Genomic DNA, 22,890 nt, shown 5'->3' on the forward strand with positions numbered 1-22,890 from the left:
ATCTACACGCTAGCTGGAAAATCAGTGGGACACAGGGCACAAGAAAAATACAGGACAAGGCACATGTAAACTCCATTCACAAACAACAAATCTACAAACAAGTCGGAAAATACCCATCAGTGTGCGTGCGTGCGTGCGTGTGTGTGTACCTGTATATCTATAGGCATAGATTTAGTTTGTTCAATCTGGCTTGTGTGTGTGTGCCTGTGCGTGTGCATTTGACTGTGTCTTTGGTTGTGTAAGAGCTTGTGTCTGGTATTGTCTCTGTGGCTTGAAGAAAACCAGTGACAGGAAACCAATTAAAAGTGAGAAACACAAAAACAATCAAAGGCATGCATGTTGGCCTGTTTGTGTCTGTATGACTGTGTTCAACACTTGACCTGTTCATGTCAATGACACCTAGGCCTGTCACAATTATTACATAATCGGCTGATCCCAATTATTTGACATATTCTCAATTATTTTTCATAATCATCATAATTGTTTCCATATTGAAAACAATTTCATACATTTTCAAACATAAAAAAGTAAATAATCGTTTTTTGACAAAGCCTTAAAGGCAAACAGGAAAGTAATAGTTATTGATATACGTATGTTCCAATGTTTAAAGCCAAATAAACAGCTACATGGATAATCGTTACCTGATATTTCGTGATCGTGAGTTCGTGACAGCCTTATGTATGATTGTGTTGAATGCTTGACCTGTTTATATGTCAGTCTCCGAGCGCTGACTCAGAGTCCTACAACAGCAACACTGTGGATGACAAGTCAAATATAACAGTGGACTGTAGGACTTTAGGAAACAACGATTTCTGAACATTTCCAAGCATTCTTTTTCATACCTTTCACATGTCCAGGGGGGCACAGAACGAAGTATTATCTGGGGCTGAAACTAGACTTTACTGGAATACTTGCATTAACTTATTGTATTAAGTGAATGGACGTTCAACGCACTAGCCACTTTTGGAATCTTTTTTCACCACAAGCTCTATTCTGACCGCTCTTATCGATAATTGTATCCGAGAAAGTTCCCCTTCTTTTTTTTTTTTTATATATATTTTTTTGCGGCTTACGCCTTTATTGATTTTTTAAGGGATAGAAAGTAGGCTGACAGGAAACGGGAGAGAGATGGGGGGATGACATGCGGTAAAGGCCGTGTCGGGTCCGGGAGTCGAACCCGCGGCACACCGCGACTGGATCACCAGTCCGGTGCCCAGACCGTTACGCTACGGCCTGGGCCAAAGTTCCCCTTCTTAACCTTTGTCCAGTTTTACTTATATCAAATGTTTTATGGGTTGCACTGAAAGTGATTAGGAGTGTATGACTTTTGGGTTAGAATTCCAGAATAAAATAAAGTCACTGTGCTCGTGTGCTGTGCATACAGAGAATGTCAACCAAGTTGGAATAGTTGTTAATTTGTATGCACATGTAAAAGTTGCTACTACATTCAATGCCTATTCCATTATTGTCTCCGCCAGGGTCCTGTCCGTCAGTCCGTCCGTCTGTGCTTCAGCTAATCTCCAGCACCGTTGGCCAGTTTGTGCCATGCAGTGGCACTATAACATATATTTTTTATATTACTCCTACACTATTTTGTCCAAACATCACGCAAATAGTACTACACATTATGTCTATAGTCAATAGTCATATGATTAACCATACACCCCATATGCTTTGTCATGACAAATAGTGCAAGCTACAAGCTTATACAACGCCCCACAATGCTTGTTTGAAGATCGGCTATTTGTGCATTTTTTTTTTTTTTTTTTTTACAATTGTCGTTTGAAAATTGACATTCCCAGAATAAGGACTTCAGGGTTAATGTGTTTAACACACAACTGTCTTCTTTTGGGTGGATGGTTAGTACAGGTATACTAGTCCTCAGTTGACCAAAAAAGCTAATCCAGACTAGAAAGGTGCTCCTAGTCGTAACACAGGTCTCCACCAGGTCAGGTAGGTTATTGTGTGACAGCAATGTTATTTTCAACAGACCATACCTAGGGTACGGATGGTCGCAGTGTAAAACAAAATAAAAAAAGCAGAAGCACAGACAAAATCTCCGTGTTTATCAACGATCTGATATATCACCGTACAATCAGTCGTACAGGAGATAGATATTCTGTGAGTCCCTAAAGGTTTCATGACATTCATTTTCATTTATTTTTATTTTAGGTTTCATGACCTCAATTACAACCAAAAAACCTGAACTTTGAACATTCAGTGGATTTTCTGTGGTCTGGAGTTTTCTCTGGGGTTTGGAAGCCTTTTGAGCTGCAATGAAAACAGGCAAACAGTGAAAACAGTGACATCTGCTGGCAAATCCCATTGACATACAGTATATGGGATTTGCTGGCTACATCACAAACAGCCATAAAACCCACAGAATATCTATACTATATGTTAAAAGTTCAGGTTTTTTTGGATGCAGTTGAGCTCAGAAAACCTATATAAAAAAAGATAAATGTTTTAATGTCACAATCCCTTCAAAAGGTAAGGAAAAACAACAAATTGCTGGCAGGGGGTGGATTTTTCTATGTACTCTGGCAGCAACTGAAAGTCCCAGCTACAATGGGGGTCCTACATCATGATAAAACACAACCTTTAACCTCATTTCACCTCATTTAAACAAAATATGGGTGAGCCAATGTAATTTACTATTTGCACAACTTAAATACAGTATTTTGTGAACCACATTTAATGTGGACCTGCCAGTGCTACTATTAAACATGTGCACATACTGTTTGCATTGGAATGGCAGAATTAGCCAAGCACTTAGTTTATATTGGTTTTTTAATGAAATTGTGCTGACTTAGCATCATCGGTGAATGTCGGTTTAAGTCCGGCTGTATTTGTGAAAACAGACGAGGAGTTCTGGGTTAATGATGTGTTTGTATAACAGGAGAGAGAGAAGAGAGAAACACAAAGATGAACAGAGAGAGAAGCAGTACACTACAGTACAGTATAGAAGTAGGTTAAAATATTACTTAATCTGCTATTTTCATTATATTTGAAATAGTGGTTAAATACTTTTTTTCCTTCCTAGAAATGTAGTGGAGTCAAAAGTACTATTTGTCTTAAATTTGTAGTGGAGTGAAAGTCACAAAGTAGCCTATCCAAAAATACAGATACTCAAAAGAATGTACTCAAATACAGCACTGAAGTAAATTGGACTTCATGAAGAGAAGTGACTGCTAGATAAGAGAGGAGAGAGAGAGAGAGAGTGTGTGTGTGTGTGTGTGTGTGTGTGTGTGTGTGTGTGTGTGTGTGTGTGTGTGTGTGTGTGTGTGTGTGTGTGTGTGTGTGTGTGTGTGTGTGTGTGTGTGTGTGTGTGTGTGTGTGTGTGTGTGTGTGTGTGTGTGTGTGTGTGTGTGTGTGTGTGTGTGTGTGTGTGTGTGTGTGTGCGTGTGTGTGTGTGTGTGTGTGTGTGTGTGTGTGTGTGTGTGTGTGGGGGGGGGGGGAGTTCCAGGAATGCTCTACTGCAGGGCAAAGTGGAGCCAGTGGTTATTGGGACTTTACGTTATTTTAACTGTTAACTGTTGATTTACACTACTGGAATGTCTTTGAAGTGTGCAGTTATAGGTGGACGTGCATGTTGTGTGTATTCGCGTGTGCTTGCAGTACAAGAATACACTTGTGCTGTAATATATGGCTTTATTTTGCTTTTTATCCCCTTTTCTCCCCAATGTAGTCGTTATTTCCTCCCCACACACATTTCTGTGTTGTCACCGCTGTTGTATCGTGCGTGCGTGCGTGTCTCACTCACACCCCTGGTGTAGAGGGATAAAAGAAGGGACTAAATACAGACCCCTGGGAGACCCCAGTCAAGAAGGTATATAAGGTTTAAGTGGTTACGGGAAGTTTAAATGGTTTAAAACCACGTTTAAAGGCTGTGATGTAATACAGTAGATGTCAGTCGTTAGGGTGAGTGCCTTGGTGTCACCTTCCCTCCCATCGGAGTGATCTGAACGCTCAACGAATAACGCAAAATAAAATCCAGACGTGTATAACTTATAGTTCTCTATAGAACACTCACATTTTTGATTGCTGCGGTGAACATGTCTGTTTTCACTGTTTGATTTAAGACCTAGTTGTTTTGATTTGTTATTTCCTCTTCAATGTGTTTTTGCAAAGTCAGAAGGGCAAGCATAAACAGTTACTGGGAGTTATGTGCGTTGGCTGTTTTCTTCTTTTTTGAACTTGTGCTTATCATGAAATGCTTGCTGTCACTCACAGGAGCATTTGATTAAAATGTAACGACTAGTGCTCATTACCTTGTTTCCTAAAGCAGTGGTTCTAAACTGGGGTCCTTGAGGAGTTACGGGTCTACAATTCCCGAGAGTGTACAAATGGAACCAGATGGACCCGTAAGGATTAGGAACCATTACATTCCATTTGTAGTTCAAGGTTCAAGGTTGGACTTTCTTGTTACATCTTGTGTACAGGTACATAAGAGTAAAACGTATCTTTGTTTGGCTTCCTTACAGACAATGCAGCGCCGCAGCGGCATAGATAGCATAACATTCAAAACAACAAAAACACAGCAAACAAAGGGACAGAATAAAGAGTACAAGAAAGAGAAATCAAGGAGTAGAGAAATAGTAACATATGCATGTGCATGTTTTCCCTGTGGTAGCAAAGCTAGGTAAACTTTTTTGTGAACAGCTTCACAGTAGGTATAGATAGATAGATAGATAGATAGATAGATAGATAGATAGTTTTTATTAAAGTGTCCTACATCATAAGATGCCCCGCCCGCACAGGCTTACAAGACACTCACAAAATTGTACATATATAATGATACATATACACAAATAGACAGTTACTCATGGATACATCGTTCTCCAACGTAACTGCCATGCCTTCTCTATGAAAAAAAAAATTATAAATCATTACTGAACAACCAATTTAACATAAAACACTCAGATATCCAAAACAGATCTGGGTTCTTATCCTGAATTTTTTCAAATAAAACGTTTCGTAAATCATGGTATCAACTCCAACTCATCCTCTACAACTTCCAGGTCACAAATATATATATATATATGTGTATAATGCTGTATATATGGCATATGGAGGTGTGACGTGACACGCGGAAATGCGGGGTTTTTGTGACCGGAGGTCTCAGTTAACTATGAAACCTTGCATTTTTGACACCTAACCCACAATCCCTGTCACTCTCTCCGTCACTCACCCCAGCAACCCCCCAGGTCATCGTGACATCACGTGACATCAGCCCCTGTCTTGAGTGTGGTGTCTTGAGTCCTGTGTCCTATGTGCCGTATCCTGTATCCTGTGTCCTGCAGATTCTGAGGATTTGAGATCTCACTGAGCAGTGTAGTCGCGATCCCCCACAGAACCTCTTCGGATTCTTCATATGGTTCACTAAATGCGTGTCATGATGACGATGCCAGCCAACTACATATCACCATGACGATGCCAGGCGTGTATATCCATATACAGTATAAGATTTCTACACTAGTCTGATGTCAGTGCCGGATATCACTGTTGTCTCCATACATGGAGCTATAGGTTGTCTCCATATATGGAGCTCTAGGTGAAATAACGAAGGCTTTCACCTAGAGCTCCATATATGGAGACAACCTATAGCTGATTCCCCCCAAAGCGCCAGCACTCAAAATCCCCATACATGAGGAAAGCCCCATATATGGTGCCCATGTCTCGTGCCCAGATCTAGTGATGCGTGGTCACGTGCGCACCCAGGCGTCCTACTGGTAATAGTAAATGCGACCTATGGTCGCAATAATAGTGTAGTAGGCTAATCAAGTTCAGTCAGGGAACCTCAGTGCAGTTGCTGCCGGCCGTTAATTGGGCCGCCTCAGCATCACGCTCTCATTCACATGATTCACTCAGCCAATCACACACTCACTCCATCTTCATACCGGCTACTTTAACCGGAGGTTTGCATTCCTCTGCCTGCTTGCTTGCTTGCTGCTGCTGTATCAGCGTGCCGCTGTATACAAACCTGCTTCTCACCCACCTCCACCCTAGCTACCACCTGTCGTTTTGGATCTACTGTTTAGGTACAGGGGATTCGGAGTCCCTATGGCCGGAACTGATGCGCTTGATCTGAGTACCTAAAAAGCAGATCCAATACATCGCCAAACCATAATAAATATACTGCATTGCTCATCTATATTCAATAAATATATATATATTACATCCTTCTTGAGTTGTCTGACTGAATAGTAGTTGGGGTCCCAGAGAAAGAACATGTTATCTAATGGGAGTCTGAGGCCTAGTTAATACCTCAAACGGGTTATCAAACGGGTGGTCCTTTAAATGAAAACGTTTGAGAAACACTGTGCTAAAGTTCAAATCTAATTATTCTGCTATGAGATACACCTCTTATGTCTAACAAACAAAGTGGAGTAAATAAGAACATATCATTTAAAAGCGCCCACTTCTTTGGAGCTGGGGGAGAAAAACGTTTGGAGGAAACAGTTACCATACAGATTCCGGTAATAATTTGGCATATTGGCTCTTATACTGAAGTTGTGAAATTGTGTCATTCTTGTCCAGAGCTACAGTTTTGAGCTATGAATGCCATCACGCCTCTGTCTCCAAAATGAACATGGTTCTCATTTATCCCATGTGCCATAAACTTGTTAAGGCAAACTAGATACACTCTCAACTCCAGGCCCACATGTTCTTGGTCAGTTTTTCCACTTTCTGTTTTCCCTTAAGGTTGTTTTTCCTTGTCTTTTTATTTGTCTATATATTGTAATCAATTTCATTCTTCCTGGTCACCAGATGCTGGACTAAACACGTTGATATCCTGCTTTGTGCATGCACAGGTCAAGTGTTTAATCTCTTACATGTGATCAGGGATGGCCTTTAGCCATGGTGTATAGGCTACTGAATATGAACCCACATCACACCATCCTGAAAGATGTCTCTCCTGGCAGGTAATCTGCTAATGCAGGTTCAATCAAACCTGCATTAGCCTATCATTGCGTGGCACATCTATGCACAAAATGTCTATATTCACAGGCTTCTGTGTGCGGCCTATGAGGGCATCTGAGCATGTGCGGCACTACAAGTCTTACACCATATGCGTTTCGGAAACCCAGCCATTAGCTTTTCACTAGAAGCCCTGCGTGATTGGAGCTACAGCTGTGTCCTTCCGACATGAAATCTTAGTGTTTTGCCAATTATTTGGGGACCCACTTGCAATATCTTCACAGCTCAGCAGTGGACCACAGGTTCGGAATCGCTGACCTAGCCCCGTGGGTCTTCACGTGGTGGATTCCGGCAGCACTGGCCCTGATGCAAGCCAGAGGTCTACAAATCCTCCCAGATCCAGCACACCCTTTACTTAGCTTGCATTAGTATATAAGCATTACCCTCTTGAATCTTTTGCTGGGGACCCCCCTGGAACCCTCTCAATGAACCCCTGGGGGTCCCCAGACCCCTCTTTGAGAACAACTGATATAAGCTACTCTGTTGGTAGGTAGGTCAGTTGGCCAGTCAGTCAGTCAGTCTGTCCGTCAGTCCAACATTTTCAAGCGGAGACTGAGAGTAGGTTGCAGCTTATCACGCAATATACACGCTTGTCAGTTTTTGTGTTTCAAAAACCTGAAATGTTGCTTCGATAAATCCTTGGCTAGCAAACACAGTGTTTGCGGAGTTGTGAAAACAATGTTTATCACCTACATAAACAAAGAAACACACACACAACGCTGGTGTGGTCTGCAGATGTTGTAAAGATAATTTGAGGGGTGGCCAAAGGCCAAGGCCAAACACCAAAACTCACTCTGCTTTGGGCAGAGATATTCATGGGTAATCACTGATTTATTAGACGTGTATGTATGTGTATACACACACACACACACACACACACACACACACACACACACACACACACACACACACACACACACACACTAGTGCTAATTTGTTTTAGTTTTATTCATGCAGATTCCTGAACCTCTGCCCTTGTGACTCATAAGTCTGACATGGATGTGATGAACACATCAGAGTATAGCCTAGAGTGTATACAGCATAAATATGCAATACAATTATTATTTGGATTCCAAATTAAGTGTATGGCCCCTGGCACTAGATGCATCATCACATATTCCAAAAGGTTTCTATCAAAGGCCATTGACGCCAAGAAAGTGATCTGAGAAAGCCTGTGACTCTCAGCACTGTTCAGTTCAAAACAGCATCTGTCAATGGTGTTGTGTTTTGCCCTGCTATGTTTTGCTCTGGTCTGGACTCTGGACTGTTCTGTCCAGCTCTACTTGAATTGGTTAGATGTTGTTTGATTTGGTTTCCTTCAGTAATCATATGATTTTTTTATGTAGAGATAATGCAGAATGAGGTGTCCCGATATTGGAATAGTGGTGGTGTACTGCAAACTGCACACTAGCCATGGGCAAGAGGACAGCAGGTTAAATCATGGAGACATCTCTGTGAACTTTTTATACTACGTTCATCCCTCTTCCTCAGCGGTTTTCAGCCTGCTTCATATCAAAGTCCATTATTTATTCAGCATTTGAGCCACGGACCACCATTTGATGAGATTTAGCCTCGCAGACCCAAAACTAAACAATATTTTGTTGTCGTTGGATAAGATTTTGCCCACAATTCCATATGCTGTATTGATTAAGGGAGATAACAGGGAAAACGTTGATCAAAATAACAATTCCTAATGTCCTAATTGTGTAGACTTCTTGTAAATTAAGTGATGCAGATGTTCAACAATTATTTAACGCTTGAGTGAGTAAATATATGTGTCCATTTGGTAATGGTTACTAACTCATCATTTAGCTGGGGACCACCTGGAACCCCCTGATGGACCACTGGTGGTCCTCGGCCCACTGGTTGAAAACCACTGCTCTGGCTCGAACGATCACCACTCACCGTCCGTACCATGTGGGGCCACACCGGGCAGAACGATCACCACTCACCGTCCGTACCATGTGGGGCCACACCGGGCACTGAACGACCACCACTCACCGTCCGTACCATGAGGGGCCACACCGGGCAGAACAATCACCACTCACCGTCTGTACCATGTGGGGCCACACCGGGCAGAACGATCACCACTCACCGTCTGTACCATGTGGGGCCACACCGGGCACTGAACGACCACCACTCACCGTCCGTACCATGAGGGGCCACACCGGGCAGAACGATCACCACTCACCGTCTGTACCATGTGGGGCCACACCGGGCACTGATCACCACTCACCGTCCGTACCATGTGGGGCCACACCGGGCACTGATCACCACTCACCGTCCGTACCATGAGGGGCCACACCGGGCAGAACGATCACCACTCACCGTCCGTACCATGAGGGGCCACACCGGGCAGAATGATCACCACTCACCGTCTGTACCATGTGGGGCCACACCGGGCACTGAACGACCACCACTCACCGTCCGTACCATGAGGGGCCACACCAGGCAGAATGATCACCACTCACCGTCCGTACCATGAGGGGCCACACCGGGCAGAATGATCACCACTCACCGTCCGTACCATGAGGGGCCACACCGGGCAGAACGATCACAACTCACCGTCCGTACCATGTGGGGCCACACCGGGCAGAACGATCACCACTCACCGTCCGTACCATGAGGGGCCACACCGGGCAGAACGATCACCACTCACTGTCCGTACCATGAGGGGCCACACCGGGCAGAACGATCACCACTCACTGTCCGTACCATGAGGGGCCACACCGGGCAGAACGATCACCACTCACCGTCCGTACCATGAGGGGCCACACCGGGCACTGAATACCACTCACCGTCCGTACCATGTGGGGCCACACCGGGCACTGATCACCACTCACCGTCCGTACCATGTGGGGCCACACCGGGCACTGAACACCACTCACCGTCCGTACCATGTGGGGCCACACCGGGCACTGATCACCACTCACCGTCCGTACCATGTGGGGCCACACCGGGCACTGATCACCACTCACCGTCCGTACCATGTGGGGCCACACCGGGCACTGAACACCACTCACCGTCCGTACCATGTGGGGCCACACCGGGCACTGATCACCACTCACCGTCCGTACCATGAGGGGCCACACCGGGCACTGATCACCACTCACCGTCCGTACCATGAGGGGCCACACCGGGCACTGATCACCACTCACCGTCCGTACCATGAGGGGCCACACCGGGCACTGATCACCACTCACCGTCCGTACCATGTGGGGCCACACCGGGCACTGATCACCACTCACCGTCCGTACCATGAGGGGCCACACCGGGCACTGATCACCACTCACCGTCCGTACCATGTGGGGCCACACCGGGCACTGATCACCACTCACCGTCCGTACCATGAGGGGCCACACCGGGCACTGATCACCACTCACCGTCCGTACCATGTGGGGCCACACCGGGCACTGATCACCACTCACCGTCCGTACCATGTGGGGCCACACCGGGCACTGATCACCACTCACCGTCCGTACCATGAGGGGCCACACCGGGCACTGATCACCACTCACCGTCCGTACCATGTGGGGCCACACCGGGCACTGATCACCACTCACCGTCCGTACCATGAGGGGCCACACCGGGCACTGATCACCACTCACCGTCCGTACCATGTGGGGCCACACCGGGCACTGATCACCACTCACCGTCCGTACCATGCGGGTGTCATGCACTAGGGGATGCATGGCAAAACAGGGAGTCCACACAAGAGCATAAACGTTTTGTAATGATATTTATTATAATAAGATAATTAAAGAATAGCAAATAATGACGTGTGGGATGTGAGGATATCAGTTATCAGTAGTGTCTGCAGTGTATGGATGTGTGGAGAGTGGTGGGTGCGTGTTGTATTAGTTGGTGCAAAACATAACTCAAACAAAAGGTCGGTTAGGCCCTTGAGCCAGGTGGCAACCTGTAACAGGTCCTGCTTGCAGGGAGGACAGAGAGAGACTGAGCTCAGCCAGGAGAGCTCCCTATATAGTGCCCTAAGCTCCGCCCACCTCAGGTGAGCATTAATTGGGCTGACGGCCTGCTCCACTCTGCCAACACAGAGGTTGCTGGCTAGCCTACAGTGAGGCAGAGGGGGCAGGGCCGTCACACCCCCCTCCATAAAAATGAGGTTCCACCACATTATCTAAAAGGAAAACAAAACACAAATTAGCAACCAAGAACCAATATCATCCAAAACTAAACAAATCCAATAGCCACCTAATACTAGGCATACCATATTCTGAATTACCAAAAAGAGGACACATGCGCGCGTGCATGTGCGCGTGCACGTGCACATGCATGTGTCGTGCGTGCGCGGTTCTGTTTGAATTAAATTCATTTGTCAAAAAAGTTTGGCTCCTAAATTTGATCAAATATGCTCTATATTAGTTATGTATTTAAAGCAGTGGCTCTCAAAGGTGTGATCCAGGGACCCTCATGGTTCCTTGAGGGGGTTCCAAATGGACCCATTATAGGTCTGTAACTCTGAGAGTGTAACACATGGACCCAAATTGACCCTTACAGGTCTGTAACTCTGAGAGTGTACAAATGGAACCAAATCATGGACCCTTACAGGTCTGTAACTCTGAGAGTGTACTAGTACAAATGGAACCAAATGGACCCTTTTATAACTTTTAACTCTGATACTGTAGAAATGGAATAAAATGGGACTCTTATGGGTCCATTTGGTTTTACTCTCAGAGTTATGGGGGTCCTTGAAATTAAAAAGTTTAAGAACCTGTATGCAATGGCTTATCTCTTGTAAAAAGAGAGACCAGCCTATTCTCCAAACCATTATCTTATGCTTTGCTAGGTTGTACAAAATAATATTGGGTCAATTTAATTTGCAGGACTCACCTCGCGCACAGCTGCCTTGTCTGTGTTGTTGACATGACATGGGCTTGCAGGACATAACTTTTATTTGTGACAGACACATAGTTCCTTTGCAGACAATACAATCTGCTTCTCATTGGTCAGTCACAAAGCTAAGAAAACAGTAGCCTATACTTTTTCTGCATGTCAATGATGATGAGATAGTTCTTTGGCATTTCAAGCTTTCCTCACGAGAGCACAACAGTCTATCTGCAGCCTGCGGTCGGGACAAGTGCTGTCAGCGCGCAGCACATGCAGACTAGAGTTATGAATAATACACATTCCGGGGTTCGGGCTGGAAGTCCACCTCTCACAGTGTTTTTCCACTACGAACCATTGAACGTGCATTCTAATACACATTGGTCTGAATGGTCTGTGAGCGTAGCGATACACAGGGCTCGTTCGGAAATAACGCACTGTGCAATGCAATTATGCAAACTAATGGGCGAGTGCGCTCCGGTGCGGTATTTCCGAACGTGCCCATATACAGGCGATACGTGTAAAACCCCGGACATTTGAAGGAATTTATAAAACCCCCCCGGACTGCCCGGACAGCCCCCCAAAAGAGGACTTGTCCGGGCAAGAGGACGTATGGTAAGCCTACCTAATACTGTATAACAATGCCCCTGGATGCTCATTCTCCTATATAATAGTCCAGCTGTGGCCCCACTGCCCTCCACATCCGCCCCGAATCAGCTCTGGCGTATGGACACTTGGGACAGGTGGGACTGGAGAACTACAATATCAATCTGCAAACCATAACCCAGGCTTAACAAAACAAGAACCCTGTTCGCTCAACTATTAATACGCGTTACCTCCTCCACTTTGCCATGCCATCCTGCCCCCAGCCTCAGCAACCTTGTATACCAGGAGCGAATTAAGAGAACCAGAGACAGGACAGCCTATAGTGACAAGGAAACAAAATCACAGAGTGAGCAACAGTACAACACAAAACAGATCTACAATCACATTTTCAAAACCTTTTGATATGGAAAATGACCAAACTGTGGGTGTGACAAATCCCATCCCATCCGTCTCTGATTTGACTTTGGAAGGGACGTCGATGTATTGTGATTTGTAAAGTATTGAGAAATGTCCAACCGACCTGGAACTGCCCCGTCTCTGTAACTCTAGGTGAGGACCTAGTCACTCTGGCTGTACAAAGAGAAGGATTCACCGTTCCTGCTTTCACTACAGTCTGACTTGGGCAACATTGTTTTGTCACACGTCGCCTTGATTTGCCATGTTTGTTTTGTCGGTTTGATGAACAGTTTCTCTGAACTGACATAGGCCATTTTCGAGTGATCACATTCTGTACCTGATCTGCCCATACTCGCTCTCCACAGAGATCATTACCGAGAATTATGTCGACACCATCAACCGGCAACTCTGACCGCACCCCCATGTGAACCTCTCCACTCACCGAATCTGAAACGAGAGACATTTTATGCACTGGAACAGGAAAAACACCCATTCCCATTCCCTGAATTAAAATAGACTCCCCTGTGTCTGTTTCAGATGAAAAAGGTAATATAGAGGCTCGCACAAATGAATCAAGTGTAACACAGTCTCGCAGTACCTTGACTGGCACTCTTTTGTTACTTCCTTTGACCGCCAAGAACCCCTCCGAAATGAATGGTAGATACCCATCCATCCGTGGCTGCAAGAGCGAACCCTGCTGAGGTAACGCACCTGGCCTAAGTGAATTGGCCAGTGCAGCTGGTCTTATCGGTGAACTGGAAGACGTATCTTTAGATCTGAGAACTGGACATTGAAGTTTCCAGTGTCCATTACCTTTGCAGTAGTGACATACCTCAACTGAGCTGTCCTGCCTGCTCGGTTTCACCACATGGTCAGCCTTGTGGCTGTAAAACTCAGAACTGCCCGTTACATGAGAAAATGGATCCCTGTAACCTTGTGTACTCTGGTCACTGAAATTGTCTTTATGAATCAACATGTATTCATCAGCCAAGACTGCTGCCTCACCTGGAGACTTAATAGTAGAAAGGTCAATGTCAAGGTCATGTTGGATCCAACATGTCCTATAATACTACACTAAACCGTCTTGGACTTCTTTTGATCATGTTTTCACCTGTTATCCTCTGATCCTGAAGCCGTAGATTAACTCACAGGTTGCGGAAGAGCGCCATCTATTGTAAACATTGACAATAGCACATGATGTCAATGGCGGTCTGTGCGTTGGATTTGAAATTACGTCTATAGACATCATTGGCAGTCAATGATATAGAACTATGCAACCTCTTCCTCATCAGAACTGTCCTGTTCAACTGTAGGCAACTAGGCATTGAATCTTCCTCAGGTGCTTGACTTGTATAAGTTCTGGAGTTTGCAGAGGTCTGTACATCTCAACCCATTGCTGAGACAACTGCAGTTAGTAAGCTTGCACGTTTACATAATTTACAGGCCAAAAACCAGACTACATCTGGTGCAGGGGCTGTGTGCATCCACTGAATTGCTAACTGTCCACCATCAACAGTTGTCCATCCACTCTGTATGGGATCTGGTGGCGATGGGTCAGTCTACAGAGAGCATCTACATATTTGAGTCTTGGCACATTGGGCATGGAGAAATAGACATGTGGAAGTTGACTGGAATCAGCCTCCCTTCTCCTGGCACAGAAAAGCTGGTAGCGGATCTAGTTCAGGTCACTGGAGGTGGTCCCAGACAGGTACCAGCTACAAGTGAGCTGCTGCACTCGGTCAAAGAGCTCTGTTGAAACATCCAAAGTCTGGCCAAGTTGTTTGAATGTCTCCTGCAAATCTGGGTTTTTCTTCAGTAACCTCAGTGCATTCAGATGTCCATGACCAGCAAAGGCACTCACAATGTCACATCCTGTAAATATGTGACAGACTCTGACAGAGGTTCTCTCCCAAACCAAGGCCTCAAACCGTGTACGGTTTTGTGTACCACACTCCTGATAGATAGGACAAGGGATGTGTTTTTGGAATGCTAAACAGAGAACCATTTTATCAGTATCATAAGTAACATAATACAGCCTGCCTGTGTGCGTGCGTGCGGTCTTCATTTACTCGTTTATGACATGTTTTCCTTAGTTGCGTTGTGTGCTGGGGTACAACCTTGAGTTTGAGAGTTCCTGACTCTTCAAAGTAATGTCTAAATGGTTTATGGCCTCATAAACCCATAAAAAGACGTATCACTCATGATTCTATGATGTTTAATTCAGAAGTTTAAGATGTACCCTTTTTCAGAGAGGCAGGTATTGTGGATTTGCCCGGTATGGCTACGAGAAGTATAATTCAGCATTTCTGTTGTTCTATTATGATGTTTGGCATGTCTATTCATGGTACAAACACCAGAAATGTGCATAAAAGTGAATAATTTTGGAGGTTAGATAACAATGAATTATATGGTTTTGCATAATCACATTATACCCCTAAAATCCTATTCAGATGCCCTTCTGTAACTGCTATCACACATTTTATCACTCCTGGATGTCAGACGAACAAAAAGATACCACACATAATTGTCCCTTTATAACGATATTTCATCCGGCCCAAGCACTACAAGGCACTCTCAAAGTTGCAACATTGATCTGCGTGAATTTTGACCTGCATGTTCTCAATCACTGCTTTGGTCGTCTCACGCATCACAAAATCAATGCAGACAAGTTCCATCCAAGTGTGGACACTGACGAGGGGAGCTCTAAAAACTGCAGTGGTAATATTCCTGAGTCAGCATTGCCCACGTCATGTTTTTACATCATGGAATCTCCTGGGCCATTAAGTGAGAACGTGTGCTCAAAACCCAGATGTTAAAAAGTACAGTATGTCTTCAAGAGACAAGAAAGTGGCACACTGCCTTCTTCAGGGTATGATAACATACCCATTATTGACCTGTCTGTTTTCGCTCCACATTAAATATCTTCGCTGAAAATAGCAAGCTCATTGTGAGCTTGTAGATTTCTGCAGTAAGTTTCCCCACAATACTGATGCTGGGGCTGAAGTATTTTCCTGTTTCCACTGGACACCTCTGTCACTATCATAGTACACCCACACAGTTAAATAGGCAAATACTTGTGTGCACGCATGAACCCACGCATGCACAACACACACACGCACGCACGCACGCACGCACGCACGCACGCACGCACGCACGCACGCGCGCGCGCGCGCGCGCGCGCGCACACACACACACACACACACACACACACACACACACACACACACACACACACACACACACGTTTCTCGCATGTGGTAACATTGATTTTGCACAATCATTGTGCCTAACATGCTCAAGATTCAATATTTTAACATTGTCCCTTCACCGTCACAAGACATGCTTTTTCTTTGTGTTTTGTTTTGTCCTGTTGTGTAACTTTATAAGGTGGATTGATTGTATAAGGTTTAATTCAATTGAAATTGAAATGAAACCACATGCGCATGCACACAAACAAAAACACACACACACACACACACACACACACACACACACACACACACACACACACACACACACACACACACACACACACACACAAACACACACACACACACTTAGATCAGAGCCTGCTTTACTCATCAGTGCCGAGACAAAGAGTGACTTTGTTTGGTGTAATGTTGTGGTGGAGGCAGGCACCATATCACATCCTGGACCCAGTCAGAGGGAAGAAGACCAATGACTTTGGCCTGGGGTCTGAACTCATAAAAGAGCTTTAATCCAACTCCAGGAGATGGAAGACTATGTGGGCGAGTGTTACTAATCACAGCGGTCCTGACTACAGACTGTGTGTGCGCGCTCGCACGCACGCACGCACGCGCGCGTGTTGTGTGTGTGTGCCAACTAGTGTGCCTCCAACCACCCACTCAGATAACAAACACAGACGCACGACTCTGAAACAGATGCCTTCTGTTGATTCAGTCGGAACAACAGGGCTCAGTTGAACTTTACCCTCTTGTGCCCTTTGCCATTGTTCTTATGTCACAGTGATGGGTGAGGGGGACGGGGTGAACAACAGCTATAGGAAAGGTTGTCAGGCATATCGCCAAAAGCACGCCAACAGACAACAGTTACAACTTTAACTCTGAGAGTGCATCCGTAACGATCCATTTGGTTTCAACGGCTAAATGAACACAGAGTGGGAAAGCATCTGTGTCATTTTAGATTTTTGCGATATACAAACTCACAGCGTGTCACTTCGTGCCACACTGCATGTTTGCACATCTGCTATTTTTGAATATGTTTGAAATAATAAATAAATCATAAATCATAATAATAAATAATGCTAACATTAAAAGGACTGATGTGAAATCCTTGTGTTGTTACTGCAGTCGTGAACCAGGAGGGCCAGCCTCTGATGGAGGGGAAGCTGAAGGAGAAGCAGGTCCGCTGGAAGTTCATCAAACGCTGGAAAACACGCTACTTCACACTGGCTGGAAACCAGCTGCTCTTCAGGAAGGCCAAATCAGTATGTGTCATCTTATCCTACATACCCACGCACAGCACACTCACACACACTTGCACGCACACACGTGCGCACACCATACACACAGCCACCACAACACAAAAGAAAACACACTACCACATGTCGGAGGGGAAACTTGTGTTGTTTTTTGGGAAATGTAAAAGAAATAAAACCTGTGTTCCCATGGATCCAATGTTAGTATTTAGTCACAAGCACTTGTTAATAGTTGTTTTTTTGGTTAAATATCGATGAACCCACAAACCTAACCTAAACCTTCCTCTTTCAAAATAATTTCACTTAACAATCTTGTATGACAAAGTAGTATCATTTACAACAAAATAAAAAGGTGAAATATGGAGAATACAACGATAAATAATGCGTTACCTGTATACATTTTATATCATAATACATTACCATGTCCTTCTAACAAAAAGCCCTACAGATAATTCTCATTCATGTTTTCCGTTTCCACATCCATTCAAGCATGATGAAATACTGTTTGAAACAGTGATACGCTATAATGTCTCGTGAGGGACTACATTCAAGATGTACAGTAAAGTTCTCTGGCCCCAGCATGGAGCCCTGAGGGGCTGCCAAGGACGAGGTGTGATGCTGCAACAGCATGAGTCACTCTGCCCTTCTATAAACTCTTCACATGCATATTTAATAGTAGCAAAAACAGAAAAAGGAGTGTGTGTGTGTGTGTGTGTGTGTGTGTGTGTGTGTGTGTGTGTGTGTGTGTGTGTGTGTGTGTGTGTGTGTGTGTGTGTGTGTGTGTGTGTGTGTGTGTGTGTGTGTGTGTGTTTATGAGTGATCTGAAGAGAGTGCTCCATTGGGCTTCAACTGACCCCTCCCTCTTCTCTGTTCTGTATAGTAGTGAGTGACTCTGAGGTCTCAGAAAGTGTGAGGTCATTGAACATAATAATTCAGCAGAAAGATTTACTGCGTAGAGAGAAAAAGGTTGCTTAACCAAGGCTGTGGATGCAAAACAAGACCATTATAGCAAATGTGTCAATAATCTGATACTAAATCCTAATACAAAATAGGACCAAGCATTAAAAGATGCAGTGCCATGATTTTGGTACTGTTTCTGTTTATGAAAAACATCTGGTTCAAAATATTTTTAATGTCTGAAATGTCTTTATTAGGAACAATCCCTTGAGATGAACCATCTAGTATTCAAGGGGGTCCGCAATTCACAAAATACACTTCATACATAAAGACACTTTTTTACAAACAATTCAACCAGAAAAAACTAAACAAGACAAAACTAAACAATACAATTCATAGATAAACAAAAAAAATGCAACAAAACAACATTTCACATAACATGGACATAACGTAGACATAACACATGGATCATTGCATCATGGATCTGTTACAGTGATGATTAGTGAAAACATGAACAGGTAGTCTCAAGATGAGAGGACAGCACAGTTTTAAACAAATGAAATACATTTTGGGGTCCTTGACGTGAAGAAAACCATGTGTTCGAGACAACCTGATGTGCCAGCTTACCTGGTAAATAAACATCATAGGAACTATGCTTGTCACAATTTTCCTAATCCACCATTCGATGTGACTTCCGTTTTTACGGTCAAGATTATTTCCAGCACTGACGGCTATATCATTTATTATTCATTTAATTATACCTCTGTGGGTGTGTTTGTGTACTCACTGTATCTGTTTGTGTGTTATACAGTACAGTATGCATCATGATGTGTTTCTGTGTATGTGCTTGTATTGTTTGACAACGGTCTGTATGCATCTGTGCCCGAGCACACGTGCCTGTGACTGTGTATTTAGTGGCAGTCATCCGTATTTTGAAACCAAGAGACCAGCTCATTACTTTAATTGTATCTTTGCCAAATATGGGGTTCTTCATAATACCATGTTTATCATCTCTCAAAGTCAAGGGAGAGAGACTCAACATCTGACTGAGAAATCTCTTGAGACAGTTGAGGCATTTGGCAAGACCCAAACCTGTGCGTAGAATTCCTCTGCCTCAAGGGAATATATTCAAACAGGGAGGAATTATTTTTAGGTTTATTGGGAAGCCATGCTAGAACGGATGTCTTCCTCTTTCTCTGCTCCAAACAATAGGCTTTGTGTTCCCTACCCAGATGGTAATATGTTCCTTTCTTGCAAAGGCCACAAATTGGACCAACTCTGTCTCTCACTCCCCACGTTTGGTCTGCCAAAGGGTCTTGTGGAGATGTTACGAAAGATTCATAATGGGGAACCAAGAATAGTTATTTACTCAGTATTCCATGACGCAGCAACTGAAGCACTGAAACATTTAAAACTCTTCTTCTTCGTTTGTTTATGTATTTTGTATTTTTTAACCTGCACTATAAAATGAGTGCCGCGCTATGAACTTTTTTTTAAATCGTGAAAATGTGGCGAAAATCTTTGAGTATATATTCTTTCAGAGCGAACTTCTTTAAGTCAAATATTTTCTTCTGGGGGGTCCCTGGAACAACATGTTTTCATATGAGGGTCTGCGGCCAATTACATATCATTTTTGGGGTCCTTGACATGAAATAGTTTGAAAACTACTGACATAGAAACATAGGTTTTTCAGAAAACTGTCAGGATTTAGAAGACATTTTGTAGAATTGTCCGTGGTACAATGTATTTTCAGAAGGGGGTCCGCAGCCACATACATATAGATTTGGGGATCCTTGACATGATCAAGTTTGAGAACCTCTGCTTTAGTAGATGATTCCTCAGGCCAACCGTGTTCCCCGTAATTGAGACCAGACAAAGCACAGTGCCAAACTACCTCAGGGCCAAAACTTCAATGTTTGGCAAGTACTCTCATTCCATATGAAATGCCTTGTAGATAGACAGAATGTGAATGAGGGAGAAATGAGCCTCTACATGTTTCATCAAATGTTGCATTATTGGAGCATGGCCATTGGCCACTATCATATATCCCAATAACATGAACCCATATTCCTGTGTTGAAACCTGATTTGATATTGTACATTCTCAACGGGACACTTCTCCATGATGGTGTTACGTGCCAAATGTATTGTTTGCTTGTTATATGCTTAATTGTTTCAGCAAGTTACACAATCATGCAATGGAGTACATTAATAGTTAGCTTAAATCAACATACAGCTCCATCTCACTGAATTAGAATATTTTTCTTTTTCATTTTCTTCTGTAATACAATTCTAAAAGTGAATGGCATGGAGGTGATCAGTCTGTGGCACTGTTCATGTGTTATGGAAGCCCAGGTTTGCTTTGATAACAGCTGTACATTATTTTTTTATTGTTCAGTCTCATGTCTCACACCTTCCTCTTGACAATACAACCTAGATTCTCTGTGGGGTTCAGGTCAGGCCAGTTGGCTGGTCAGTTAAGCACAGTAATATCATGGTCAGTACACCAGTTACTAGTAGTTTTGGCTCTGTGGGCAGGTGCCAAATCTAGCTGGAAAGGAAAATTAGCATCTCCATGAAGCTTGTCAACATACTGAAGCACAATGTACTCATTGTAACCATTGTTACGTTTTCACTGTCAGTGGACCAACACCATGCAGATAACATGTGCTAAATCAGGCATAGGCAGACCAGAGGTGTCACAAAAAATACTATACTAAAAGGAATGTTGAGCAGTATGACTTTAACACTGAGTGTAGGTCGTCCTTAGACAAGCTTTCAGTCGCTCCCAGTCATCCTGGTTCTCCATACATCTGGCCAGTTTGTTGGTATTTTGCACTCCTGCGTCGTTCTTGAGTACATCCACGTATGTTAGTGTGGGATGTCCTCGTGATTGATGCCCATGTGTTGGTTCCCACAGCACCAATTTGCTGGCTGGCAGTTCTCGATGCCTTTGGCAGTGTCCTGCTATAGTCTCATTCTCCTGGCTGCTATTTTCTGGCACACCCTTGGTATTCCCTCATACAGAATCTTGTTGGTAACATGTACACTCTTGCTGATTGTATGTTCTGCATGCAACATCCTGGCGTAGCACCCATCTAGAGACTTCTGCAGGGTTGTCTTCAGGTTCCAGCATTCACTGCCGTATAGAAGAACAGACTCCACAATTGTGTAGAAGAGGCTGAGTAGATTTCACAGGGGAGGTTGGAGGTCCATACACTGGTCATGCCATTCAGGGCCCTCCATGCAAATGCCTTCCTCACTTTCAGATCTTGCTCGAATGAGTTGACCCATGAGCCCATGTACTTGAAGTCCTTGACTTAGTGTAAATATAAAGGACAAGGACTTGGAGGTTCTCCATGTTTGAGCGAGTGAGCACGTCATCCTGACGTCACATTGAACTGTGTGAATGTAGCCTGGGTACAGTGTAGCCACTGTGGCTAACCACACTCAGACCCTCAGCGAGCTAGCCAGGTGGTGGCCACGCACACACACACACACACACACACACACACACACACACACACACACACACACACACACACACACACACACACACACACACACACACACACACACACACACACACACACACACACACACATTAATTAAAAAGGACATGATTTGAAATATGGACAGACACGGTTGCTGCTTATGTGTATCACATGCACAGTTTGCACACACCACACACACCACATGCACACAGAATTCTACACCTTGTGGGGGAAATCAGTCTTTGGTGTGCTCCAGGGTTTGGGATTTTGCCATTTGAAAGGAAGCAGAGACAATAAAGTGCTGTCTGAATTATCTTCATGTTCTCTCAACCCCAGCTGTGATTAAAACCAGCACATACTGTTCTCAGCATTCGGAGAGTATAGTCTAACTGCAGGCCAGGAAAGCAGGCTTGCAGTTAACGGATTAAATTCCCAACACTGCCTGTGAGAATATGATCATGAACGAAGAATGAGTATATGGCCTCAGCAGTCACAGTGGAGGTGCCTTTGAGCAAGGCATTCTAACTACTCGTGTAATGTGCTATCTTGTCACTTTTTTATTATATATATTTTTTAAGAAATGTTGACTATTATCGACTGTAACAACATTATGACATGCCAAAAAAAGCATGCCAGGTTGAAAGTGGTTACATTTTACAGTTGTATTAATGGGCTTTACAATGATTTTGCATGTGCGAGTTTGTTATTTTAAAGTTACAGGATAATAGATTATGTATGACAAGTTGGAATGATTTCACATTGAAAACATACAGGTAGTTATACTGCATGACTTTGTTTAAAATCTTGGTCTTCCTCCAAACAGACAAGGCCTCGCGCACCCCTTCTGAACATTGTGGCGGGGTGTTGAAAATGAGCATCAACTCTCAGCAACCTTTCCGTGAATAGATCTAGATTTACAATATAAAAAACTGTACAGTCCTCTTGTATGTTAACGGTGCGACTGTAGTGTACACATGGAACCAGTGTCCATTTGCTTCCATTTGTACACTCAGAAGTGATGGAGGTCCTTGAAATTAAAATGTGTGAGTAAAGGGTCTTGAAAGGGACAAGATAACACTAGCAAAACAGTTATAGTTCATAATGAAAATGTTCCGATCCAGTTCTGAACTAATAACACCATAATTCAACACCATAATATGGTGTTGAATAATTGTGGTCATATATTATATGACCACAATTTCCGAGGAAT

General features: G+C 43.9%; 1 protein-coding gene across 1 annotated transcript in view; it reads left to right on the plus strand.

Moving 5' to 3' along the window:
- veph1 (ventricular zone expressed PH domain-containing 1) overlaps positions 1-22,890 on the plus strand; it is a 147,461-nt gene that overhangs the window by 118,196 nt on the left and 6,375 nt on the right. Inside the window, exon 12 of the mRNA XM_083773323.1 lies at positions 17,163-17,299. Within this exon, the coding sequence (XP_083629449.1) occupies positions 17,163-17,299 (137 nt within the window). The remainder of the gene's footprint in view (positions 1-17,162; positions 17,300-22,890) is intronic.

This window comes from Protomyctophum parallelum (assembly GCF_964188405.1).
Source record: "Protomyctophum parallelum genome assembly, chromosome: 9".
NCBI classification, from domain to species: domain Eukaryota; kingdom Metazoa; phylum Chordata; class Actinopteri; order Myctophiformes; family Myctophidae; genus Protomyctophum; species Protomyctophum parallelum.